The sequence below is a fragment of the Quercus lobata genome, chromosome 2 (genome assembly GCF_001633185.2).
Source record: "Quercus lobata isolate SW786 chromosome 2, ValleyOak3.0 Primary Assembly, whole genome shotgun sequence".
Classification (NCBI taxonomy): Eukaryota; Viridiplantae; Streptophyta; class Magnoliopsida; order Fagales; family Fagaceae; genus Quercus; species Quercus lobata.
The window spans coordinates 56,102,900-56,126,215 of NC_044905.1; the positions used below are offsets into that span (position 1 = coordinate 56,102,900).

General features: G+C 39.5%; 1 protein-coding gene and 1 long non-coding RNA gene across 2 annotated transcripts; one reads left to right on the forward strand and one right to left on the reverse strand.

Annotated features, from left to right (window-relative positions):
• Positions 1 to 8,879: 8,879 nt before the first annotated feature.
• On the reverse strand, positions 8,880 to 9,734 carry LOC115966814. The gene has a single exon (XM_031085970.1). The coding sequence runs from the start codon at positions 9,732 to 9,734 to the stop codon at positions 8,880 to 8,882; it is 855 nt and encodes a 284-aa protein (XP_030941830.1).
• An 8,960-nt stretch (positions 9,735 to 18,694) lies between these two features.
• Positions 18,695 to 23,014, forward strand: LOC115963120. The gene is made up of 3 exons (XR_004085702.1): positions 18,695 to 18,841; positions 22,733 to 22,813; positions 22,924 to 23,014. It is a non-coding gene; the product is annotated as an uncharacterized LOC115963120 (long non-coding RNA).
• Positions 23,015 to 23,316: the final 302 nt, after the last annotated feature.

A 23,316-nucleotide genomic window follows, 5' to 3' on the forward strand; every position in this document is an offset into this window, starting at 1 on the left:
CATAAATCATGTTTGTGTCAGTAACTCACAACTTTCCTCGCCCTAAAACCCTTCCCAATAATTTTTTTAAAACAATCACCGCCCAGAAAAATTTTCTATTATTAACAAAATTTTTCCATAATTTCTCTCTAAAAGAAGCTTCCACCATTACCATGTGCTGGTGTGTAACTTTGTGCATATGCACAAATACATTTAAAAATAATCACAATTACATATATATAATTTAGAATCTAATTACATCTAGACTCTTCTGTTTTTGTATTCAATAATTTACTTGCCACCAAAATTAAAATATTAGATGGAACAAATGCGCAAAATTGAATTCCAATTAAAATTCAATTTAGAATCTAATTGAATTTAGATTCTTTAATTTTTGCACCTAATAATTCACTTAAACACAAATTTAAAAACTAGATAAGATACGTGCCACAAAATTAGACTCCGGTTTAGAATTTAATTAGATTTTCTCTTAATTTTAGCTATTAATATATATATATATATGACTTATAAACTTGAATTGTTTTTAGTAATATATATATATATATATATATATATAAGCTCATATAAATAAAATCATTCAAAAATTATATTTTTTATGGTTTACTTATATTGGACTCCTCATTTTTTACACTAAATTAACTCATTTAACACAAAAATTAAAAAAAAAAAAAAAAAACTTAGATTAGATGGGACACATGACACAAAACTAAACTCTAATTGAAATCCAATTTTTACATTGAATTAACTCACTTGGCACAAAAATTTATAAACTTAGATTAGATGGGACATATGGCGTAAAATTAGACTCTAATTTAATTCAAATTTGAAATCTAATTGGATTTTTTCTCAGTTTTATCTATTATTATATATATAGATTTCCAAATAAGTTCAAACGTAACTTGTAGGCTTACTAATCAACAATTAGCTTGTAAGTATCGGAAATAACAAAATCTGCCTATATCATTGAATTCTTTCAACCTAGCAACTATGATAACACATAAATAGTAAGAAATCCTACCTAATTATGCTGCTATTTGAGGGAGTATAGATAGTCATAGATCTTGTGTGACTTCCATGGAGAACTTCTTTGCTAGAGTGCTAGCATTCTTCAAAATGGGCTTCCAAATTCTTAGATGTGTCTATAACATGAACGTTACTCTAAATAGGTGAGTGAACAAAGTATCATAAACAATATTATCATGAGTAAGACTTGTCATTTTTCTTACATTAGAACAAAATATGACGCGTCAAAGAAGTTTTGAGGCTTTGAACAAAGTTAAGCATTTACGCACCTTCCTTTCGTTAGAATTGTACAAAGCAGATTTGGACTTATACATAACAAAGAAGGTACCACATGATCTATTGCTAATGCTAAGATACTTAAGTGTGCTCTCTCTTTGTCATTATGCTAATTTGACCGAGTTACCTAAGTTAATTGGAGATTTTAAACATCTAAGCCATCTAGATGTCTCTTGCACTAAAATTGAGAGGTTGCCCAACTCTGTATGCAAGTTGTGTAATTTACTGATATTGAATCTATCAAGATGTAAATTTCTCGTTGTGTTTTCAACACATATGCTAAAGCTCATTAATTTGCATCATCTTGATATTATTGGAACCAGTATAAAAAGGATGCCAATACAAATAAGCAGATTAAAATGTCTTCAGACTTTGACTAAATTTGTTGTCAACAAGAATTTTGGCCGGATTCCAAATTGGAGAGTCAGGGAAGCTTCCAAATCTCAGAGGAACCATTTTGATAGCAAAGCTTCAATATGTGATAAACCCAACAGATGCTTTGTATGCAAAGTTGAAGGCTAAGAGACAGCTTAAGGACCTAACATTGGAGTGGGATGCCGATGATATTATTTCTCAAAGTGAAAGGGACGTACTCAACAATCTCCAACCTCATACAAACTTGAAAAGGCTTTTTATCAACAATTACAGTGGCACAAGCTTTCCTAATTGGGTAGGAGATTATTCATTTTCAAATGTTAAAGATGTTCATCTAAACTCTTGCAGATTTTGCCTCAATTTGCCATCACTTGGGCAACTGCCCTCTCTTCAAAACCTCGGCATTGTTGGGTTTGATGAAGTTGTTAAAGTCGGTCCTGATTTCTATGGTGGCAGTTCTTCCACAATAACACCATTTCAATCACTGAAAATATTGAATTTTGAGAGAATGATAAAGTGGGAGGAATGGTTTTCTTATGAAGGAGGAGCTTTCCCGTGTCTTCAAGAGCTTCGTCTGGAGGATTGTCCCAAACTAAGCAGAAGCCTGCCCAAGCACCTTCCTTCCTTAACCACAAGTTGGATTCGTAAATGTTCAAAGCTTGGGACTTCTCTTCCAAGGGCTCCTGCCATTCATGATTTACGTGTAACACCTTATAATGACATGCTGTTGCAAATGAATGTATTGCCACCTACATTGCACATGCTCAGAATGGGCGGATTTGATAACTTGTCTCTGCCAAACTGAATGCTGTCTCGCAACAATTGTCTTGAAGAGTTAATGATTGATAGTGGTCCTCTGTTCAAGTCTCTTGATCTGAAAAGTGGTGGTCTACTCAGTACACTAAGTATCTTGAATTGTAGGAAATTACAGTTTCCGATGTACCCATGCTACTATTCCCTTGAGTCATTGTACATATCCTATAGCTGTAATACTCTCAACTCATTTCCTTTACACATCTTCCCAAAGCTTCGTGTTATTCGAATCGAGACTTATAGCAAAATGGAGTCCCTTTCAGTTTTGGAGGGACATCACCTAGTTGATCTGATTTCCTTGAAAATTGAGGATTGTCCGAATTTTGTAGCTTTTCCCAGTGGAGGATTACCAGCCCCCAATCTCATACCGTTACTAGTCAATAACTGCCAGCGTCTCAGTTCCATGCCTACAAACATGCACAGGCTTCTCCCATCTCTTCAACATTTGGAAATCAGAAATTGTCCACAACTTAAGTCTTTTCCAAAAGGTGGTCTGCCATCCAATCTAGTTCTTTTCAGAATTGATGTTTGGGAAAATCTTTTTGCCACTAGGATGGACTGGGGATTGAAAAGATTGCACTCTTTTACCACATTGATATTATCCAATCTTGCTAGTGATTTCCAGGCTGTGGAGTCCTTTCCCAGTGATTTCCAGGCTGTGGAATCCTTTCCGGAGGAGAATTTGCTACCCACAAGTCTTACTACTCTTTTCATTGGCGGATTTCAAAATTTGAGATCATTGGACAACAAGGGACTTCAACACCTTACCTCTCTTCAACAATTGAGGATCGTAAACTGTCCCGAGCTAAAGCACATGCCAAAAGTGGGGTTGCCTGTCTCTATTTATTACCTACGGATCTATTCATGTCCTTTCAGTAAACAATGCAAAGAGAAGAAGGGTAAAGAGTGGCACAAGATTGCTCACTTCCCCTTCATTCACATTGATGACGATGTTGTTATAAGAGCCAAAAGTAGTGTAGACCAAATCTAACCCCATTTGACAATCAACTCTTCATGTTACTTATGTTTCTTTTAAATTTTACATTTAGAAACAAATACATTTTTGACAAATAATAAAGAAACTTCTATTATTATTCGAATTTAATTACTAATACTGATAGTTAAAGCAATATTTAATTTCAACATGAGATTTAACATTTGGTTTCTGTGCCTATTCCCTTTATTTTTACGGATGTCTACAAGTCCTTTTAATCAATCATATAATATAATGTCATGAGAAATAAATATTAGAAACTATGAATTTTATATTTCTTACAAAATCATCCAAGCGCAAATGTTGTTGTCAAAATTCTTCACAAGAAGAAGTTGAAGCATTTAAGAAACAAAAGGGAGCTTTTTTTTTAAGGCTTTTAATGCTTTGGTCCTACTATAGAATGTATCTCCTGTTTTCTTTTTTTTCATAATTCTTTCTGTTTATCTAAACACACAGGATTTATACAATCACATGGGGAAGGATACATTTACAATCTCGTATTCCCCAGTCCAAATTCAACTTACATCATGCTACAAACTGCCTGTGGGTGCAGAATTGCCAGTCTCTTTTACATTTTGTAATTGACAGTAGATTTGAAGCCTCTCCAGACAGCTCAAGAGGCTCAGCATGTCACAGCTCCTTCTGTCCATTTTGTCCTCACCAGTATGAGCAGCCCAACTCCCATTTTTACCATCAAGATTATTAAACTTACAAGACAATGGTCCAGAGGCACAGGGAGGGAAAGCTGGCAGCTGGCCCAAGATTGGTCATGTGCTTAAGGCCAATTTGACGCTCTCTCATGTCAAGACCAGCAAGTACTAATACATTTTCTCAAACCAAGGGTACTCTGTGGTTGTCAGGTTTGTTCAATTGATTTATGTTTCTTGGTATAAAGTATAGACTTTGGGACCTCCAATCATGGACTATTTTTAAATCTTTGTGAACTCTTCTATAGGTGTACTTAGACACAACATGTTTGAGGTTTCTAAAAAAAGTATATAAATCAATGTTGAGGGAGTTATTATATGAGCAAAAATGTCTAGACAAAGACAGAACTGTGAATTCCACTCTCAACTCAACAGTTACATTTAAGGTCCCTTTTCTACCCGATTTGCTTACTCTCATTTGATTTTTCTGTTGTAGAAAAACATATCTAAAGAAAATACTAACACTGAAAAAAATACACATTTTTAGTTCTTTGTATACTCAATTGTTCTCAGCAATTTCACTAGATAAATTAGCACAAGTAAAGAACTCCTCAGGCAGTTTTTTTTTATTGGGTTTGTTTTGGGGGTGGGGGGGGGGGGGGGGGGGTGTGTTGAGGGCGTTCTTCTTCTAAGTCACTCCAGTATTAGATTCTTGTGATTGCTGCAGAATTTCCTAAAGTCCGACTTTTTTTCCTTTTTAAGTAAATTCTAGCTGGCAAGTTCTTTGGTTTTGACACTTCAGTTGAGGAGGCTCAACAAGATATCAATGCAGCCCATGTTGAATCGGAAAGCATTGAGAATGGTATTGGAGTCGTCAAGTTGATTGGCCGCTACAGTGGTAAACTTTATTCTTTTAATAGCTAATGAAATTTGTTAGTTTGATCTGAAATTGTGCTTAATTTTCTAGTGAAATGAGCTTTGATTGAGCTAAAGATTTTCCTTTGTAATGAACATTGAACTTTTATTATTTTTCGTTGATTCATGATAGCTATGCATGGGGATGGGCTTCATAGTTTAGGAGTGGTTTCTTTGTCCCCCCTCCCAAAAAAAAAAAAAAAAAAAAAAAAAAAAATCCAGTATTTTAAACTCATTTCTTACTCGTTATGCGCTATATTTAATTTGCTACTGTTTCTTTGATTTACTATTAATTGGTAAGACAAATCTTAGCATCTGAGTAAACATTAAAGGTTTTTTTTTTTTGGGTGAGGCTGTTCTCTTGCATTTACTCTTCTTAATAAAATCAACCATTATAAAGAGAAGCAAAGTTTCTTGCATTAGCTTCAGCTAATTCTTGTAGCCGAGATATTTTCATGCTGGACTCCTAGAAATGTATGCTACTCTTGCTAGCCGAGATGTGGACTGTTGTTTGATTCCTGAGTCATTCGTTTTATCTTGAAGGACATGGTGGCCTATTTGAATTCATTGAGAAAAGACTGAAAGAAATGGTTATAGTAATGCAGGACAAGGGCTTCTTTCTGAAAGCATGGGCACCAACAACCAGTAGGATGCTTCTGAGCCTTTTCTTTCTTTTCCCACTAGAAACTCCCAACTAAAGAGTTTATTTCCGAGCATAAAGAATCAGGCAGCTTGAAGCAATTCATGGTGTAGGTAGGAGTAGCTTGTGCAACCGCCTTTATTAGGACTTCTCTTCCGGCATTAGACAAAAGCTTCCCGTTCCATCCCGCTATTTTCTTGCTTATCTAGTCTTTAATACGATTGAAAGCCTTTTTCTTTTCCCTTCCCACCATCGAGGGCAAATCCAAGTATTTCTCGTGATGTTGTACAATCTGTGCACCAAACATGTTCTTCACTCCACTTTGGATGTCAGCCCTTGTATTCTTACTAAAAACCAAGGATGTTTTATCCCTATTAATCTTTTGCCCCGACTCCTTCTCATAGGTATCTAAGACCTCAGCCACCTGCTTGCATTCCTCCATTGTAGCTCTACAAAAGATTATACTATCATCCGCAAAGAAAAGGTGTGAAATCGATGGTGCAAGTTTGCTCACTCCCACCCCCCTTAACAGCCCCACAGCTTCCTTTTTTCTGATCAGTGCAGACAACCCTTCCTCGCACAAGAGGAACAAATAAGGGGAAATAGGGTCGCCTTGGCGCAACCCCCTAGTAGGTGTGATTTTCCCTTTAGGTTCCCCATTAATGAGTACCTCATAGGTCACCGTGGTCACACACATCATAACTAGGGAAATCCATCTCTTACAAAACCCCATCTTCCTCATAACGATCTCAAGGTACTTCCATTCTACCCGGTCATAGGCTTTGCTCATGTCCAATTTAATGGCCATTAAGCCTTCCTTCCCCTTTTTCCTTTTGCCAATTGTATGCATAGTTTCGAAAGCCACCACCACATTATCTGTTATGTGTCGCCTTGGCACAAAAGCACTTTGTGCTTCATTAATCACCTCATGTAGAATTTTCTTCAATCTATTTGCCAACACTTTCGATATTAACTTATAGATCACGTTACATAGACTAATTGGCCGATAATCCATTATCTTTTGTGGATTTTTGATCTTCAGAATTAGACAGATATATGTATTATTAATATCCCTAGGCATCACCCCTGTGTTAAGAGCTTGCAGTACACAATTGGAAACACTACCACCAACAATATTCCAATAGTTTTGGTAAAAAATGGGAGACATACCGTCAGGCCCGGAAGATTTTGTGGGGTGCATTTGTTGGAGCGCTCGCCACACTTCTTCCGCTTTAAAACTTCCCAGCAGTACATTGTTCATCTCAGGGGTCACCCTCTCGTTCCCTGCCTCCAGGCTTGCTCCAAAATTTGAAGGATGGTCTGTACATAATATTGATGAGAAACAATCCAGGATGATCTTCTCTGTTGCTCCTTGCTCCTCCTGCCATATACCTCCTTCATCCATCAAACCCCCTATCCTGTTTTTCCGCTGTCTTTGGCTGGCTGAAGCATGGAAGAATTTTGTATTCCTATCTCCGTTTTGCAACCAGAGTACTCGAGACCGCTGGTTCCACATAATTTCTTCCCTGATGTAGAGCTCATTTAACTCCTTGCGGACTGCACTTATCTCCACTGCTGTATTGTGAAGCATGTTAAGGGACTCAAGCTGTTGGAGGCGGTCTTGTTTTTGCTTTAAATTCTTAGTCACATTCCCAAATTTGTTTTGATTCCACCCTTTCAGGTTGCTTTGGCACCTTTCAATCCTTTCCTGGATAGGCATATCTGAGTCCTCTGTACACGAATTCCAAGCCATGTCTATAATTTCTTTGCACTCAGCCTCTCTCACCCACATTGCTTCAAACATGAATCTCTTTTTCTTTTTCTTCTGCTGCTGCAACTTGTTTAGGGACAAAGCCAGCAAATAGTGGTCCGATGCTGACATCGAAATATGGAAGACTTTAGCCTCAGGGAAGAGTTGAAGCCAAGCTTCATTAGCCACCATTCTGTCTAGATGGAGCAATGTGTGTTGCTCCCATGCAGTCCATTACACCAGGTAAATTTCTGCCCCACAAAACCTAAATCCACCAGACCACATCTACTAAGAACATCATGGAAATTCCTTATTTGATTTGCATCTCTCTCTCTCCATCCCAACTTCTCATTTGGATGCAAAATCTCATTAAAATCTCCACATACTACCCACAACATCTCACACTGGGCATGGAGAGCTTCTATCAATTGCCAAGAGCTCTGCCTTTTGCTCGTATCCGGATGCCCATAAAACCCAGAAATCCTCCACGGACCGCCTTTACCCTCACCATGGATTACAACATCTATGTGCGAGTGTGAACAACTCTTGAACCTAATATCCGTGCCCTCCTTCCATAGCATCGCTAGAACACCATTCAGACCATCACTTGGTACAATAATCCCCTGAGTAAGTCCTAATTTCTGTTGGAAGCCCTTCATCCTATCGGTGTTCGCCTTCGTCTCTGCCAGGAAAACCGCCACGGGGTTTTGTTTCTTCACCTCCTCAGTGAGTGTACGAATTGCCGAAGGAGTCCCCAACCCCCGACAATTCCAAGCTAAAACACTCATGAGGCTCGACAATGCTGCATCGCAGCCACCGCCTCACCGCCAACCGTATTCCCATTCTCATCTATGTCCTCACTAACCTGTAGTTTACCTTTTCTGCGTTTTGAGTGTAAATTATTCGGGTCTAGCTCTTGTAAAGGAACCGGGCCCTTGCGTTTTGTTTTGCTTGTACAATCCACCTTATTCGGGCTTGGAGTTTTTATTTTTCTAGCCAGACGCTTCCAGTGGCCACTTGTTGGGCCTAATGGCTCTGTGACCCATCCCTTCTCTTGGTTAAAGGTCATGGCAAGTGGGCTTGAATTATCATCGGCCTAAGTCCCATCTGCTTTTGATTCTAAGCCCGAATCCTTACCCAGGTCCTTACACGTATGCTTCTTGTCTAGTACTACTTCAGTTTTTTCTCTTACGTCCTCGTTCTTTAGATTTCCCAGAGCATGTCACCTTCCAGGTCTGCTACGGGCAGTAAGGGAGGCACGCCCACTTTCTCTTTTGGAGTAAGGGTACTAATAACCTTTTCCAATGTCAAGTTGACCTTACCCTCAGTCTCAAAGAACTCTTCACTCTGTCTCGTCACTCGTAGCTCCTCTGGACTCCCGCTTGGGGTTGCCCCCTGACAATGGGTCAATCCACTCATGTGAGCGTCGTTCTTTTCCTCACCTTCTTATCGCCGGAACGTGTCATCGACGTGCTTCTTTCTCATCGTCACCCCCTTATACTGCCTGCCTTCTCCGTCATTTTCGTCCCCCATTCTTCCTTGCTCCCAACCTCCCCTTCTCCCTGGTTCACCTCTAAGCCAAGCTCCATATTGCATTCCCTCATCACTTGCTATGTTTTCCGAACCTGCTCCTTCCTTACATTCCTTCACGCCATGATCCAATCTCCCACACTGGTAACAGAAGTTAGGTAACCGTTCGTATTTAAAGAAAACCCATTTGGCTTCTCCTCCTTCGATGGTTACTTTCTTCCCCCTGACCAGCTTTTTCTTGACGTCAACACTGACCCTCACCCGCAGGTACTTACCCCACTGAACACCCTTCTCAGGCACATCCACATCAAGCACCCTACCAATTTTTCCACCTATCACCAGATCGGATTCTTGAGTCGTGCTCATCAGAGGGAGGTTGTATATTTGCACCCAAAAAGGAGTCCACTTCATAGTGATTTCCTTTGGAACTCTTTCACCCTCAAACTCCTGTAAAAGTACAAGTTGTTTCTCATAGCTCCAAGGACACATCTCCAAGATTCGTTTTTTGTCCCTACAATCTCCAAACTCCACCAGGAACATTTCCCCTTCTATTTCTGATATCCATAAACCCTTGTTCGGTTTCCATAGCATCTTCAAGTGTTTTCGGAGTGCGTCTAGGACAATGAAGCGCTGCGTGAGTATCTTCATCACTAAACAATTTTTTCCGATCTCCCTCGCCGCCCTTGTGCTCTCGCATCCTAGTTCTATATCCTCTCCCTCTTCTTCCGTAAAAGTTAACTTACTCCAAAGTTCTTCCAGCTCGTATGCCATCCTTCCAAAATAAAACCCACTCTCTGTTCCGTTGAAAGGGGTTACCTACACTGACCTCACTGTACACAGGAGGCCACTAAAACTCTTGCATAAGGAGAAACGCAAGACTACCACTGCCGCTACATGCACAGAGCATGAAGGCACTCACACCATCCTCGTTTATTGGCTTTGCTTATGAGTACGTTTAACTATTTTTTCCCGTTATTTTAATAAGCGCAAGGATATACTTCGGAAAGCCCTTTCTTACATTCTGGTACAGGTACAACTTATTGATAAAGCTCTACACAGTCGAATGACAGAGCTCCAAAGTGCGAAATGGAAAATCTCTATGCTTGATTTAAGACACAACAGTATTGATTGATGAAGCTCCATTAACATATCATAGGCACATAACTGTAGTATATCATGGAGTTCAAGAAACAATATTGTGAAGCAGTAGCACACCAAGAAATTTATATTACCAGTGAACTTGGTTTTCAATTTCGAGCCTATAATTTGCATCCAACATTTTACTTGTATTATTCTAGATTATTTGAACCTTTTGTGTGCTGTCACTTGTGTATAGCCATGAAACTTTTGGGAGTATGCATTTAATTTTCTCTTTTTTATTTTCATCATCCTCATCTGACATGCATGGGATGCTACTCATTAGAACCGTGGAAATTTTTTTGTTAACTCGCTTTCATCTGGAATGTTGATGATGTCCAATGCGGTGAACTACTTGATGCATAGCCCCTCGTGCTATGATTGTAAATCAGGTTGGAGATTAAAGGGAAACCAAGTAATGCAATAATGTATTCAGTTTTGGTATTTGGTGGGCGATCGATTCAAAGTGACAACTACAGTGTATGTTTTAGATGCCATCAACTACAATGCATGTTTTAGGTGCCTTATACTTGATATTATAGAATTGGCATTGCTATGTACTTCAATCTGTAACTATCCTCTCAAAGAATTAAATTTTTGTGTAACATTTTCGTATGCAATAATAAATCATTTTTTTTTTCTTAAAAAGTCACATCTGATATCTATCTTGCTAACACAAAATAGTCTTGCAGCGAACCTACTTTCATAATAAGGATGTCTTTATTACTTCATTTTAGTTTCTATGATGCAATTATATAGTACATAAAGATTTATGAAGGCTAACTTTAGGCTCTATACCATCCATTTGTTTACTTATTAGGCAGTTAGCAATTATGGCCAGGATAAAATCACAACCATATTATATTGTTAGCAATTGGGCTCTATGTTATTGTTATGACTTTTATGACATAATTTAATAGATGTGAAGGTAATGGCATTAGCCAAAATCTAAAATTTCAAATCTATTATATACGCATACAAACATATAATATTATATAACTTAGATTGAGTCTCATATTTTGATATTCAATATCTTGTTCATAAATATACTATTATGTTTTAATTTAAATTATTTAATAGTTGAACTTTAACTTGAACCTGAACTTAACATATTTAATGAATTAACAAATATACACATTTTTTTAGGGGTAATTATATTCTCCTTTTTTGAAGTTTGAGGAAATGACATTTCACCCCAAACTTAAAAGGAAAAAACATTTTCCCCTTTACATCTTGTGGGTTCGGGAAGTTTACAATCCGGCCCAAACTCTATCTGGGCCCAAGGCCCGTGCCGAGGAAGTATTTTGCCGAGGACGAATGATCGATGGCCGGGGTGTCAAGGAGAACGGCTGAGAAACTACCCTGTCCTTGGCACTCCAGAACTTCAATGGGAATATCAACGTCTTGGTGAAGGCTACCCCCAAACAGCCCCCTGAAGGAGATGTGAGTGGAATGGGGCCCACAGGGAAGTAGGGTGTAAAATTGGATCAAGGAAAATACGTCCCCTCCGCATTAAATGCACCTACCAACGTCCAGATCCGATTAATGAGAAAAGACGTTTGGACGGTGTAAACTTCGATCTTCGCAACTAGTAGAAAGTAAGAGGGGACGGTTGATGGGATGGATACAGAAATAAGCACCTACCTGCCCAACAAGTGGAGGGTTAGGATCAACCAAGAAGGACTATATAACGTAAAAGTTAGTACAAGCCAGAAGGGGCTGGGAAAAATGGCCAAAAACCAAAGCCTCCCAGCCCGCCTCCAGGAGAAAGACTCCAGGGAAGAAATCAACTTAATCGTGCATGAACACCACGAAAAACCCACCGCCTGGTGACCAAGACCTAACCTTTCAAACCCACGCTCTACAAATGATATTGTTTGAGCCTCTTTTGCATGCGAACCCAATACTGTTACGATTCGTTACGAATCGTGTCCTCACAATTGGCGCTGTCTGTGGGGAAGGCTTGTGTGTTGGCATAGGCAGTAGGTCGAGAGAGTTCCTTTATCATTTCTAACTGTTGGTTATAGAGTTCTAGTGTAAAGTGCCGCTAGGGGCTATGATTCTTGACTAGGGGTTATGATTCTTGACTAGGGGCTACGCCAGGTAGCGTCAATCGCATGAATGGTTCTAGGGGCTTGGCCGAGGAGCTAATTCCCCCTCAAGCCAAGGTACCACACCAAAAAACTGAGTTTTGGACAGAACCAAGGCATTGCATGGTCCTCGGACTCAAGCCTATGGGGAAACCAACTACTTGGATGAGAAAACTGAGTTTTGGACAGAACCAAGGCATTGCATGGTCCTCGGACTCAAGCCTATGGGGAAACCAACTACTTGGATGAGAAAACTGAGTTTTGGACAGAACCAAGCAAGACTTAGCTACTATGCATGACGTCGAAAATGGTGCCTACATCTTCGTTGAGTAAGGGTTAGAAAAGAATCCGAGGCTCTGTGGATGCAGGTAAGCTAGGGTTTTGAAACATGATGTTAAAATGTATCGCATGTGCAAATGTTCAAACATGTTAAGATAAATTAGTTCAGAATTCATAAACAATAGCGAGTATTTATAAGGGCCACTAACAGGTAACTAAAGGAAAAAAACGAAGAAAAAGATTTCATATATATATACATATTCAACAGGTTCAAACTACCAATAGATTACAAAGTTTTCGAAATGAAAAAGAAATAAGTTAGTTGTTACACTGAAAACAAATACGGAACCTAGTCAGGGTTTCTATTTCTTTAGTTTTGCGTCGGCCACGTCCTGGGAAGGTGGATTGGAATCAGCTTTGGCGCCCTGGAGGGTAGCTACTTCTGGAGAAGGCTGAACAGGGTCAGCATCGGTGCTCTTGGGGACCGCAGCAGGGGGAATTGCCAGTGGGGGCTGGACAAGTGTGGTTGGCTCCTCAGCGCTAGGCATCTGAAAGCCAACCACTGGCTCAGTAGTCTCTTTAGGTGCCTCAGAATCCGTATGCTGAGATATTTCTATCACATCCTGAGATTCTCTCTCTTTGAGCATTCCGCCAGGAGAGCCGCTGATCTGTAAGTCTTTCGACTGAGTGACCCCTTCCTCGGGTTGGTCAACCATAGCCACGGAGCTAGAGGAAGTGGCCTCGCGGATGGCTGTAGGGTAGAATATGTTCTCTGCCTTCCACAGATCAGATGAAGCATCCACCCCAGCTCGCTTCAATGCCTCTTCCCAAACCTGAGAACAATAAAACCTGCATACTCCAAGAATCTGGGTCTTAAGGGTGGCTTGGGTTTCAACCACTCCCATATTATAACCATCATCCTCGGCCGTTTCCTTGGCGGCCTCTGCGTCATTCCTGGCAAACTCGGCCTCCTTCTTGGCCCTTAGGGCTTCATCACGGGCGTATTCCGCCACCCCTTTGTCGTGCTCGGCCGCGGCCAGCTGCTTATTTAAACCCTTGATCAGGTCTTTGGCTATTCGCAACTGGTCCTCGGCTATAAGTACGCGCTTTGTTTGGTCCGCGGCCTGTTTTTGGGCGCTAGCTAGGCTCGCCGAGACGTTATCGCTCTCACGGATAGTTATTGTTAAGTCAGCCTTGACTTTGGCAAGTTCATCCTCAGAGGCTTCGAGAGTCTTCGAGGCCGTTATACGCTTCTTGCGTTCGTTCTCTGCCACCTTACTCCTGTTATTCACCTCTTCCTCCATCCTATAGGTTGCCTGGAGAGCCTGACAAGGGAGATGAGCGTGTAGTTAATGACAAACCAGTGGCAGGAGTTAAATAAAGCTTTAGGTTTCAAGAAATCTTACCATGCCCAAGTACCTCTTGGTACTGAGGAAGACCTTCTGCATCCTCATTCTCCCCAGTTCATCTATGTCATTAGGGAGCAACATGGTTCTCCCTAATGCGTCTGCCACGTAGCCACCCTCGCCATCTCCAAGGTCCCTCATGGATGCCATTTCCAATAGTGGACACCTGTGAAGCATTGGGGCAGGAAGCCAGGCACTCGGTAAGGACTGGGCCTCAATCCCCTTTCCCTTGCCTTGAGAAGTTTGGACTTCAGTTTCTTTGCCCTTATCCTGGTGTCCAATCTTCAGTTGTTTAGTGCGCGGAGCCTCATCCTTCTCCTTAGAAGTTTGGGATTTTCCCTTGTCCGTAACTTCCTTGCCCTTGGGGCTCCTCTTTCTCTTTGAATCAGCGCCTTCAGGTCGAGGAGGCCGAGCTGGTTGGGAGGAGGCAGGAAGTTCGGGGTGGGGGGATTATGGCTGCGACTTGGTGGAAGATGACCTGGTCTGGATAGTAGGGGGCCGAGGTAGTGGAGAGGGAGCATCGGGTTGTGACGTTCCCTGTGTATCCTTCCTAGGTTGGCCCTTGAGGAGTTGGAGAAGGGGGGTCAGGGGTTTTCTCTTGAGTCCCATCTCGACTTGAGAAGAGGTACCTACTGACAACAATTCCGCCTCGGACAAGGCTGGGTCACCTAGGTCACCAGAAGGATCCTTGGATTGGAGGGCTAGGTCAAATACTCCAAAACCTTCCTCGGACCAATCTAGTTCGCCTTCTTCCTCTGCTACTTGATGGGACGAGGAGGGGCCCACCTGTGGGATGTTCTCGGGAACAGCTGGTTCCTGGGAGATTAAAAATCCTGTCTCAACCATTGTAATTTTTGGGAGCCAAGGACGGCTGGCGCTGATCACGTGCCTTGCGTCCGCAAACGACTTCTGAACAGGAGGGTATCCTAGTATTTTGTGGGCTGCTCGGACTTGACCATCTCTGTCATTTACGAAAACTGCCGCTTGTAAAACGGTTTCCAAGTCCGCCCGGTTGACTAAGTGAAAATGCCGTTGATAAGCGTTTGGATCTGCAAAAAGAAAAACATGCATGCATGGTTAGTTACTAGACAACATCCGAGTAGAATGGTGTTAAGGCTCATCGCCCTTTCATTCTCGCTACCCCACCTGGTTCTCCTTCTGCTATGGGGCATGGATTGCCATCGGGCCATTCCCCGGAGACGATAAGAAAATACTTGTTTAAACCCTTGTTGGAGTCAGGGAGGCATTGGATTAATCGAACCCTTTCGTCCCTTGACTTCATGTAAAAGATTTTCCCCTTCAACTTTTGGAGATTATAGCACCAGTTCACATCATGGTGGGTCAGTCTTAACCCCATTTTCTCATTTAAAGCGTCCACGCAACCCAGAATCCTAAAAACATTGCCGGCGCACTGGGTGGGGGCTAATCGGAAGTGCCTGAGGTAACCCCTCGTTACCGGCCCCATAGGGATTCTCATGCCCCCCTCTACAAAGGCGAGGACGGGAATTACTACGGCGCCCGTTTCTCTCTCATAATGCCATTCCCCCATCTTACAATGCTTCAAACTCACGTTGGGAGGAATCCTATAATCGACGATGAACTTATTCATCGCCTCTTCAGAATCTACTAATTTCCTCAGTCTCAATTTAGTCATCTCTATGGTTTACCAAACGAAGCCAACACCGTGACGGGAAAAAATGGAATCAACACAAAACAAACCCAGAAAAGAGAAAGCACGAGTTAATGAAGGTAGGGAACTTACATAAAAGAGGAAAAGCGCCTCGGATAGGCTTTTTGTGCTGAAGACAGACTTGAATTTGGACGGAAATTCGGATGAACCCAGAATATACGCTCTAGAACTCTTAAGTGCAAAACTGAAGAGACAGACCCGTTCCAAAAAATCTCTTATACTTTCTAGGGCAATTGCACTAATTTTCCCGCCCATAAAGATCAGCGGATCATGACCGTTCGATCTTCATCATACCGTTGAACGTGAGAAACACAAAGCCGCCCGTATTTAATGAGGCCACGTTTCGCCTTCCAATGGCTCTGGGAACATATCTAGGGCAGACAAAAAGTCTCGGGAACCGATAGGTGACAAGGATTGACAGGCATTGACGGATCTCTGATGTCATCAAAACCCTCATATCTGTCCGAAGAGACGGATAGCAGGATTTTGAGGGGCTATTGTGGGTCCGGGAAGTTTACAATCCGGCCCAAACTCTATCTGGGCCCAGGGCCCGTGCCGAGGAGGTATTTTGCCGAGGACAAATGATCGATGGCCAGGGTGTCAAAGGGAACGGCTGAGAAACTACCCTGTCCTCGGCACTCCAGAACTTCAATGGGAAGATCAACGTCTTGGTGAAAGCTACCCCCAAACAGCCTCCTGAAGGGGATGTGAGTGGAATGGGGCCCACAGGGAAGCAGGGTGTAAAATTGGATCAAGGAAAATGCGTCCTCTTCGCATTAAATGCACCTGTCAACGTCCAGATCCGATTAATGAGAAAAGACGTTTGGACGGTGTAAACTTCGATCTTCGCAACTAGTAGAAAGTAAGAGGGGACGGTTGATGGGATGGATACAGAAATAAGCACCTGGCCGCCCAACAAGTGGATGGTTAGGATCAACCAAGAAGGACTATATAACGTAAAAGTTAGTACAAGCCAGAAGGGGCTGGGAAAAATGGCCAAAAGCCAGAGCCTCCCAGCCCGCCTCCAGGAGAAAGACTCCAGGGGCGAAATCAACTTAATCGTGCATGAACACTACGAAAAACCCACCGCCTGGTGACCAAGGCCTAGCCTTTCAAACCCACGCTCTACAAATGATATTGTTTGGGCCTTTTTTGCATGCGAACCCAATACTGTTACGGTTCGTTACGAATCGTGTCCTCACACATCTGTTTGACCAAACTTTGTCAAATTAATATTAAAATATTGTGTACTAGCTTGGTGCTTTTGCTCTTTTTTTCCCTTTTTTTCTTAATGAGTTATAAAGAGATTTGTCTTTGCAAATATTTTGGTACTTGATAAATTTTGTATTTTTATTCTAAATTTATAAAGAAAATCTTAAAGAAATTTAAAATATTTTGTTATTAATATAAATAAAAAGAAAGTGTTAATTTCTTCAAACCTCAAAACTCAAGGAAGGGAAATGTTATTACTTTCTTTTTTTTAAAGTCAAACCCAAGTTGTAAATAAACAACTTGGTTCATTTACAAACCAATTCACGAATTAGGACATTCCACCTGCTTCTTACCCCACTCCAATCTGATTTGTTCTAGCTTAGAGAAATAGAAAAGGAAATGAGTCCATGCCGCTAGATATTATTCAAAAAAATAAAACAAAGGTATGAGTTTGCTCTTCTACTACTGTCATTGGATCAATCTATTTTTCCATATAATTTCCAATTCAATAATTTTTTTTTTCCTCAAGGGAAAAACAATAAACAAAAACATGGCAGAAACTATGAAGATTTTTGACTATGAGGTTGGTTCTCAGAATGCAAATCCTCTGTACTACTTTTCGTGTATCACTCTATGTTCCATAAATCATTACTTGTCATGTGTGTGACTGCTTTCTATTTTAAATTTTAGTTATTTTATAAGGAAAGTAAAATCAAAACATGACACGTAATAATTGGTGGAAAATAGAGTAGTATACAAAAAGTGATACAGAGATTTGTATTCAAGTTCTCGACGTGTTGACCTTATGGCCTAGAATAGCCCCACTAATTTAGGGACCATTAAAACAAGTACAAAATGCCAATTTGGCTAACAGATCAACAACAAATTTTTTTTTTCCCTTCAGATGAGCAAAAATTTTAAACTCCATCTAATAATTTTATTGGATATTAAAAAAAACGAAAAAAAAGAATGAAAAACCAAATTTAATTTTCTGTTTTCATTTATATTATAAAACAAATGTTTCTTGTTTAACTTCCTGAATTTCTTTATCCTATCCCTAAAGATAGTGATTAATGGAAGGAAATTTTAAAAATAAAATAAAAGTAAAATAAATAGCTATTAAATTGGCCAGCCATTAGTTTTAGGTACCAAGGCCATCTAAAATTAACCCACCAAATTATCTTGATCATTTTTTTGTTAGCTTAACCTTTTATCTTTCTTATTCAGCTAAAAAAAATCTTTTATCTTTCTTTGTTTCTCAACTTGGAATTAGAATCTTTTCTCTCTCTGTCTATAACCAAATTCCCACAATTTTTATGTACCAATTATATATAATATATATATTATATATTCCCATAATTTTTTTTGTTTTTATATATATTTCTCTCTCTAGCACACCTACATTTTATACATCATATTAAAGCGTAAGACAAAAAATCTGTTGCTAGTGTTTGTTAAGTAGGGTTGTCCAGCGATCCGTTCAAACGGACCCGCCCGAACCGAAGGTCCACGGGCTGCTCCGAATCCTAGTATGGGTCTGTCACGGGTTATAATTATTAAGAACCGAATGATCGGTTTAGGTGGCGGTTTATAAAATATTTCACCCGAACCGACCGAATTACCAGTATAGCCTAACTTTTCTGGCCACTGGCTCTGGGAAACGTATGTCAGTATATAAGCTAAATCAAATGTCTGCTTTTTGTTGCACAACTTCCCAATTTACAAATCCACCGTTTATATCAAATCAAAATTTAAAATCCACGGTGAAGATTAGTACAGATTATAGAGCAGTGATTCAATAGGCACAAGTACCCTATTTGTAAATCATCCGTTAAAATTAGAATCATGACCAAAATCGAACGGTCAAAATTAAATATTCGACTTTTGGTTTGATCTCTCACTGGCTCTAATCTCTTCACTTCAGTCTCACAGTTTCACGCTTCCTCTTCAGACTTCCCTGACTTCTTCGGTCTTCTCAGTTCTCACCACTCTCTCAATCCCTCATGCCTCTGCTCTCTTCTATTCAATCTTTGGCTTTTCGCCTCAGTTCTCATCTCTCTCTTTGTGAGTCTCTCATTGGTTTCATTTGTTATGGAAATCAATTGTTAAATTCAAATAAACCCAAAGATTTATAATTTGAAAATTTAACTGAAAAAACTTGATACCCTAACCATTTTACTTTTGTTCATTGTTCAATTTTTTTTATTAATTTTTTTCAATTTTATTTTGGATTGACAGTTGTCCAAGGCTCCAAGTTGGGTTTTCTGTCTTCAAAAACGAAACTCCAACACCCAATTATGATTTTTTTTTTTACTTTGTGTTTAGTTTTTAAAGTTGGGATTTTGTTCTTCTTTTGGTTTGACTTGATGCCTGATATGAAAAATAGACCAATCTGGTGTAATATGCAATGTAAATCATATCCTATGTTTAGTTGTAATTATTAACTGTAACAAATTATTTTATGTAGATTAGATTGACTCCCTAAACCATTTAGGAGGGAGATTCATATGTTCTTTGGTTTCCTTATAAGTTGTTTTAATGCTGTTGTTTGATGTTTCTTCTGCTGTTAGGGTTGTTGTTGTTTTGCTGTTGTTTGATAAATTTTGAGCATCATTGCTTTTGCTTTTATTATTTAATAAAATTTCTAGTCTCATACTGTTTGTATTTGAGCTTTTTTATTAAAAAGTTTAATTTAGTCTTGTGTTTTTATTTTTTAGGGATAATTACACTTTACTCACCTGTGGTTTGCCTCTAATTTTTTTTTTGATGAATGGTTTGCCTCTAATTTGATTTGTCTACCCGTGGTTTCAATTTTGACACTTTACCCATCTGAGAGTACTTCCGTTTAGTTTCTGTTACCCACCTCCCTTTCATACGTTACTCTAACACATTTTTTATCAAAAAGAAAAATCCAAAACAGATCAAGCACTCCTCTTTCTCCCAAAGTTATATAGTTTCAAGCTTATGTAGATGAAACTATTCTGAATCTGAATCCAACTCGGATTCCTTGAATTTCAAGGCATAAATAATTAAATACATAGCCTTTGTTTTATAATCCTTATTAAAGTTTCTAAAATTATATAAAAGTTGCTAAAACGTACTAACTCTATTTGGAGAATTAAAGGTTGTGTTCTTGGGAGAGACCAAGCCGAAGACTCTTGTTACCATTATCAACAATCTCACTACACGTTTTCTTGTGACAATGACAAAGACACAAGTTTCAAGTTTTGGCTACTTTCTTTAATTTTCTCATCTGGGTTTTGTTTAATTGTTGCATTTTTCTTTGATATTTTTTTTTTCTGGGAAAATGGGTGTGTTTGGAACAGTGAGTGTGATTGCTTTTTTTTTTTTTTTGGGGCATAATCAAAGTGGGTTTTGTGTTGAGTGAAAATGTTGTGTGGAGTTTGATTTGATTGATTCTTCACTCAATGAATATGCTTTTTTATTTTTGCAATTGATGTGTGGATCTGTTGGGTTTGTGTGTTTCACGGTGGTTTCTTGTATAGTGTTTCAAGATAGTCTCTAGCTCCTTCTCCATTTCATCCTCCCCATCTATTTCTGGGTTCATTTGCTCGTTTACCATTTCAGCATCAGTTGTATGATGGCGAGCCCGTCGATGCGGTTGGGATGAGGAGGAGCTTGTACTTGTCATTGAGGGCTTCACAAGTGAAACAGTTCCAGGTGATTGCTGTTCACTAACATCAATCAAAATGTGATTGGGTTCTCTAGATCTGTCAAAAACCATGGCCAAAGGCTTAAGGACTAAAAACAGGTCTTTTGGGTAAAATATTGGTCACAGGTGTCAGGTATCGGAATTGCTTGTTATTCAGTAAAGGAATCACCGAACTAACAAGCAAGAACGAGATCTAAACCCAGCAGAGTACCCAGGTGATTGAAGTTTATCCTCAACTTCAAGGTTAATTTCGCCACCATTTTGAATGCCAGAATTTTCTGCTGTGAGTATGACATCCAGTGTGAGTGTGACATGTCCAGGACTTGTCTTAGAATCCCAAAAGTCAACACCATTTTTCAATCCAGAGTACCCATTAGAAAATTCACCTGAAACCACGCAGTACATAAGCTTTTTATTAGCAATAAGGCTACAAACACAGCACAAACCCAGTAGATCCACCACAACATACCCAAAGCTGGCAACAACGAGATCTAAACCTAGCCAAAAACTGAAATCCAAACACACAAACCACCGTAAAAGATTTGTGGTTTGTACTTTGATGATATTGCTTGATTTGATTTGATTTGATTTGTATTAGTTTTCTGAGTGCATGTTCTTCATGTTTGTGTATGTGCTTCATGTTTGTGAGTTGTGAGAAACTAATACGATATTTTAATCTTGTTTTTCTTTTGTTTTTCTTGTTTTGGGAGGAGAGAGACATAAAATGGGTGTAAAAAGACTTATTTACCCTTCTTTTTTAACAAGGTGGATAACAGAGACTAAACGGAAGTAACCTCAGGTGGGTAAAGTATCAAAATTGAAACCACGGGTAGGTAAATCAAATTAGAGGCAAACCACAGGTAGGTAAAGTATAATTATCCCTATTTTTTATTTTTTGGGTTCATAAGAGCATCCACAGCAGTGGATCTATATTTTTAGCTTTTTAGCTATACAAAAAGTCACTTTATCTATTTTAGCTCCACACATACTACAGCAGTGGATCTATTTTAGCTTCTAACCCAATAAAATAATATAAATATTCCAATAAAATAATATAACTACTATAATAAAATAATAATTCTCACTACAAATAAAAAACCTCCACACCATCGTCCACAACCACCTCCATCATCAGCCCCACCCACAACCACTACCACCACCACCACCACCAGCAGCGGCCACAACCACCATCTACTTTGACAATCACAACAGAACATAGAAAAAAAAAAAAAAAAAAACCAAAACCACAACCACATTCACAGATTCCACAAACACCATTTCTATTCTCAATTCATTGAATCAATCACTTCTAAACAACGATTCCAGGCACCGAGCTCCCGGCCTGAGCTGTGGGACCCAGATTCTTGATCTTAACCGTGGCGGAGGAGCTCAGATTCTCCGTCTTGATCTGCGTGTTTCGAGCTGAGCCGAACCGAAGCCTCCACCCGCGTTGGCGGTGTCGAGGCGAGCTGCGGTGAAGGTGCGAATGGAGGAGTCGTCTTCATCGGAGTTTCAGTGTTTGCAGCGTCGGGGGCTTCCTCGTCGGAATCGTCGTCAGAATCAATGTGGGCGATGGTGCTTCGGGTGGGTCGGCGAGCTGGGTCGGCGGAACAGATCGGCGATGAGGGAGTTGGCCGGCGAGCTGAGGGATGAGGGAGATGAGGGGAGCTGTCCGGCGAGAAAGAGAGGAAAAAAAATTGAGGAAGAAAGAAAAAAAATTGAGGAAGAAAGAAGAAAGAGAGAAGCCGGATAGAGAGAGAGAGAGAAAATAGAAAATGTATATTTAATTGGAGAGGAGAGAGAATTGTAATAAAAAAGTATTTTTTTTTTTTACCTGTGAGCTACAGTGCACATCTAAAAATAGATGTGCACTGTAGCTGAGGAGCTAAATCTTTTAGATTTAGCTCCACTGCTGCATTGTGTTTTTTGTGATAAAAAGCTAAAATTATACCATTATACCTATATAGCTCTACTGCTGCAAATGCTCTAAGTAGGATATTGTTACTGTTTGTATTTGACCTTTAAAAAAAAAAAAAATTTAGTTTAGTTTAGTTTTTGATTTGTGTATTTGAGCTTTTTATTTTTTGTTCAGTTTATATTAGTTTTGATTTGTGTGTTTTTTTTTTTTTTTTTTCCCCGCACAAGTAGGATACTGTTACTGTTTGTGTTTGAGCGAGGAATATGTTTAAATTCTAAAACTTTTTTTCTATTGAGTTTTATTAAATGTCTCATGTATTCAAAAAAAATTTAAGCTATTGTTTTTATTTTATTTTCATTTCTAGTTATAAATCAACAAGCAACAGGAAGTGCAGCAGCAAGTCCTAGCTCAGGCAAACGTCCCTTAATTTGTATTGATTGACTTGGTAAGTTACTGTCTTTAGTCCCGTACTGTTATTAACTTACTGTCCTTACTCATTGGTCTTGTACTTGCTACTGATATATTATTTGTTAAATATCTTTTTGTCTATTGTAGGAGGAAGGTCATTCATTTTGGAAAGGAGGCAGCCTTTTGGAAACATTTTAGATATTGCTTGTCTAACTATACTCAACTCTTAATGCATATACCTTTCCCCCCCCCCCCCCCCAAAAAAAAAAAAAAAAAAATCTCTTAATGCTTATAGGAAAAAAAAAAAAAATCTGACTCCATAGGTTTTATTTTTCTATAAGCTATAGACATTATTAACTAAAGAGTAGTTGCCAGTCAATGCTTTGGAAAAGCTATTATCTGATAATACCTGTGGTATTTCATAGTTGTAACTAATTATATTGCTAGGAACTTTGTATAACTAGCTTTACTGCCTTACAAACTTGCAGTAACTGCCTCTATGGTTACCATTATATATCCATATATGGAAATATTGCAGTA

Coding starts and splice junctions, on each gene's coding strand:
- LOC115966814 (XM_031085970.1), bottom strand. CDS start 9,734: ATGGCATACGAGCTGGAAGAACTTTGGAGTAAGTTAACTTTTACGGAA.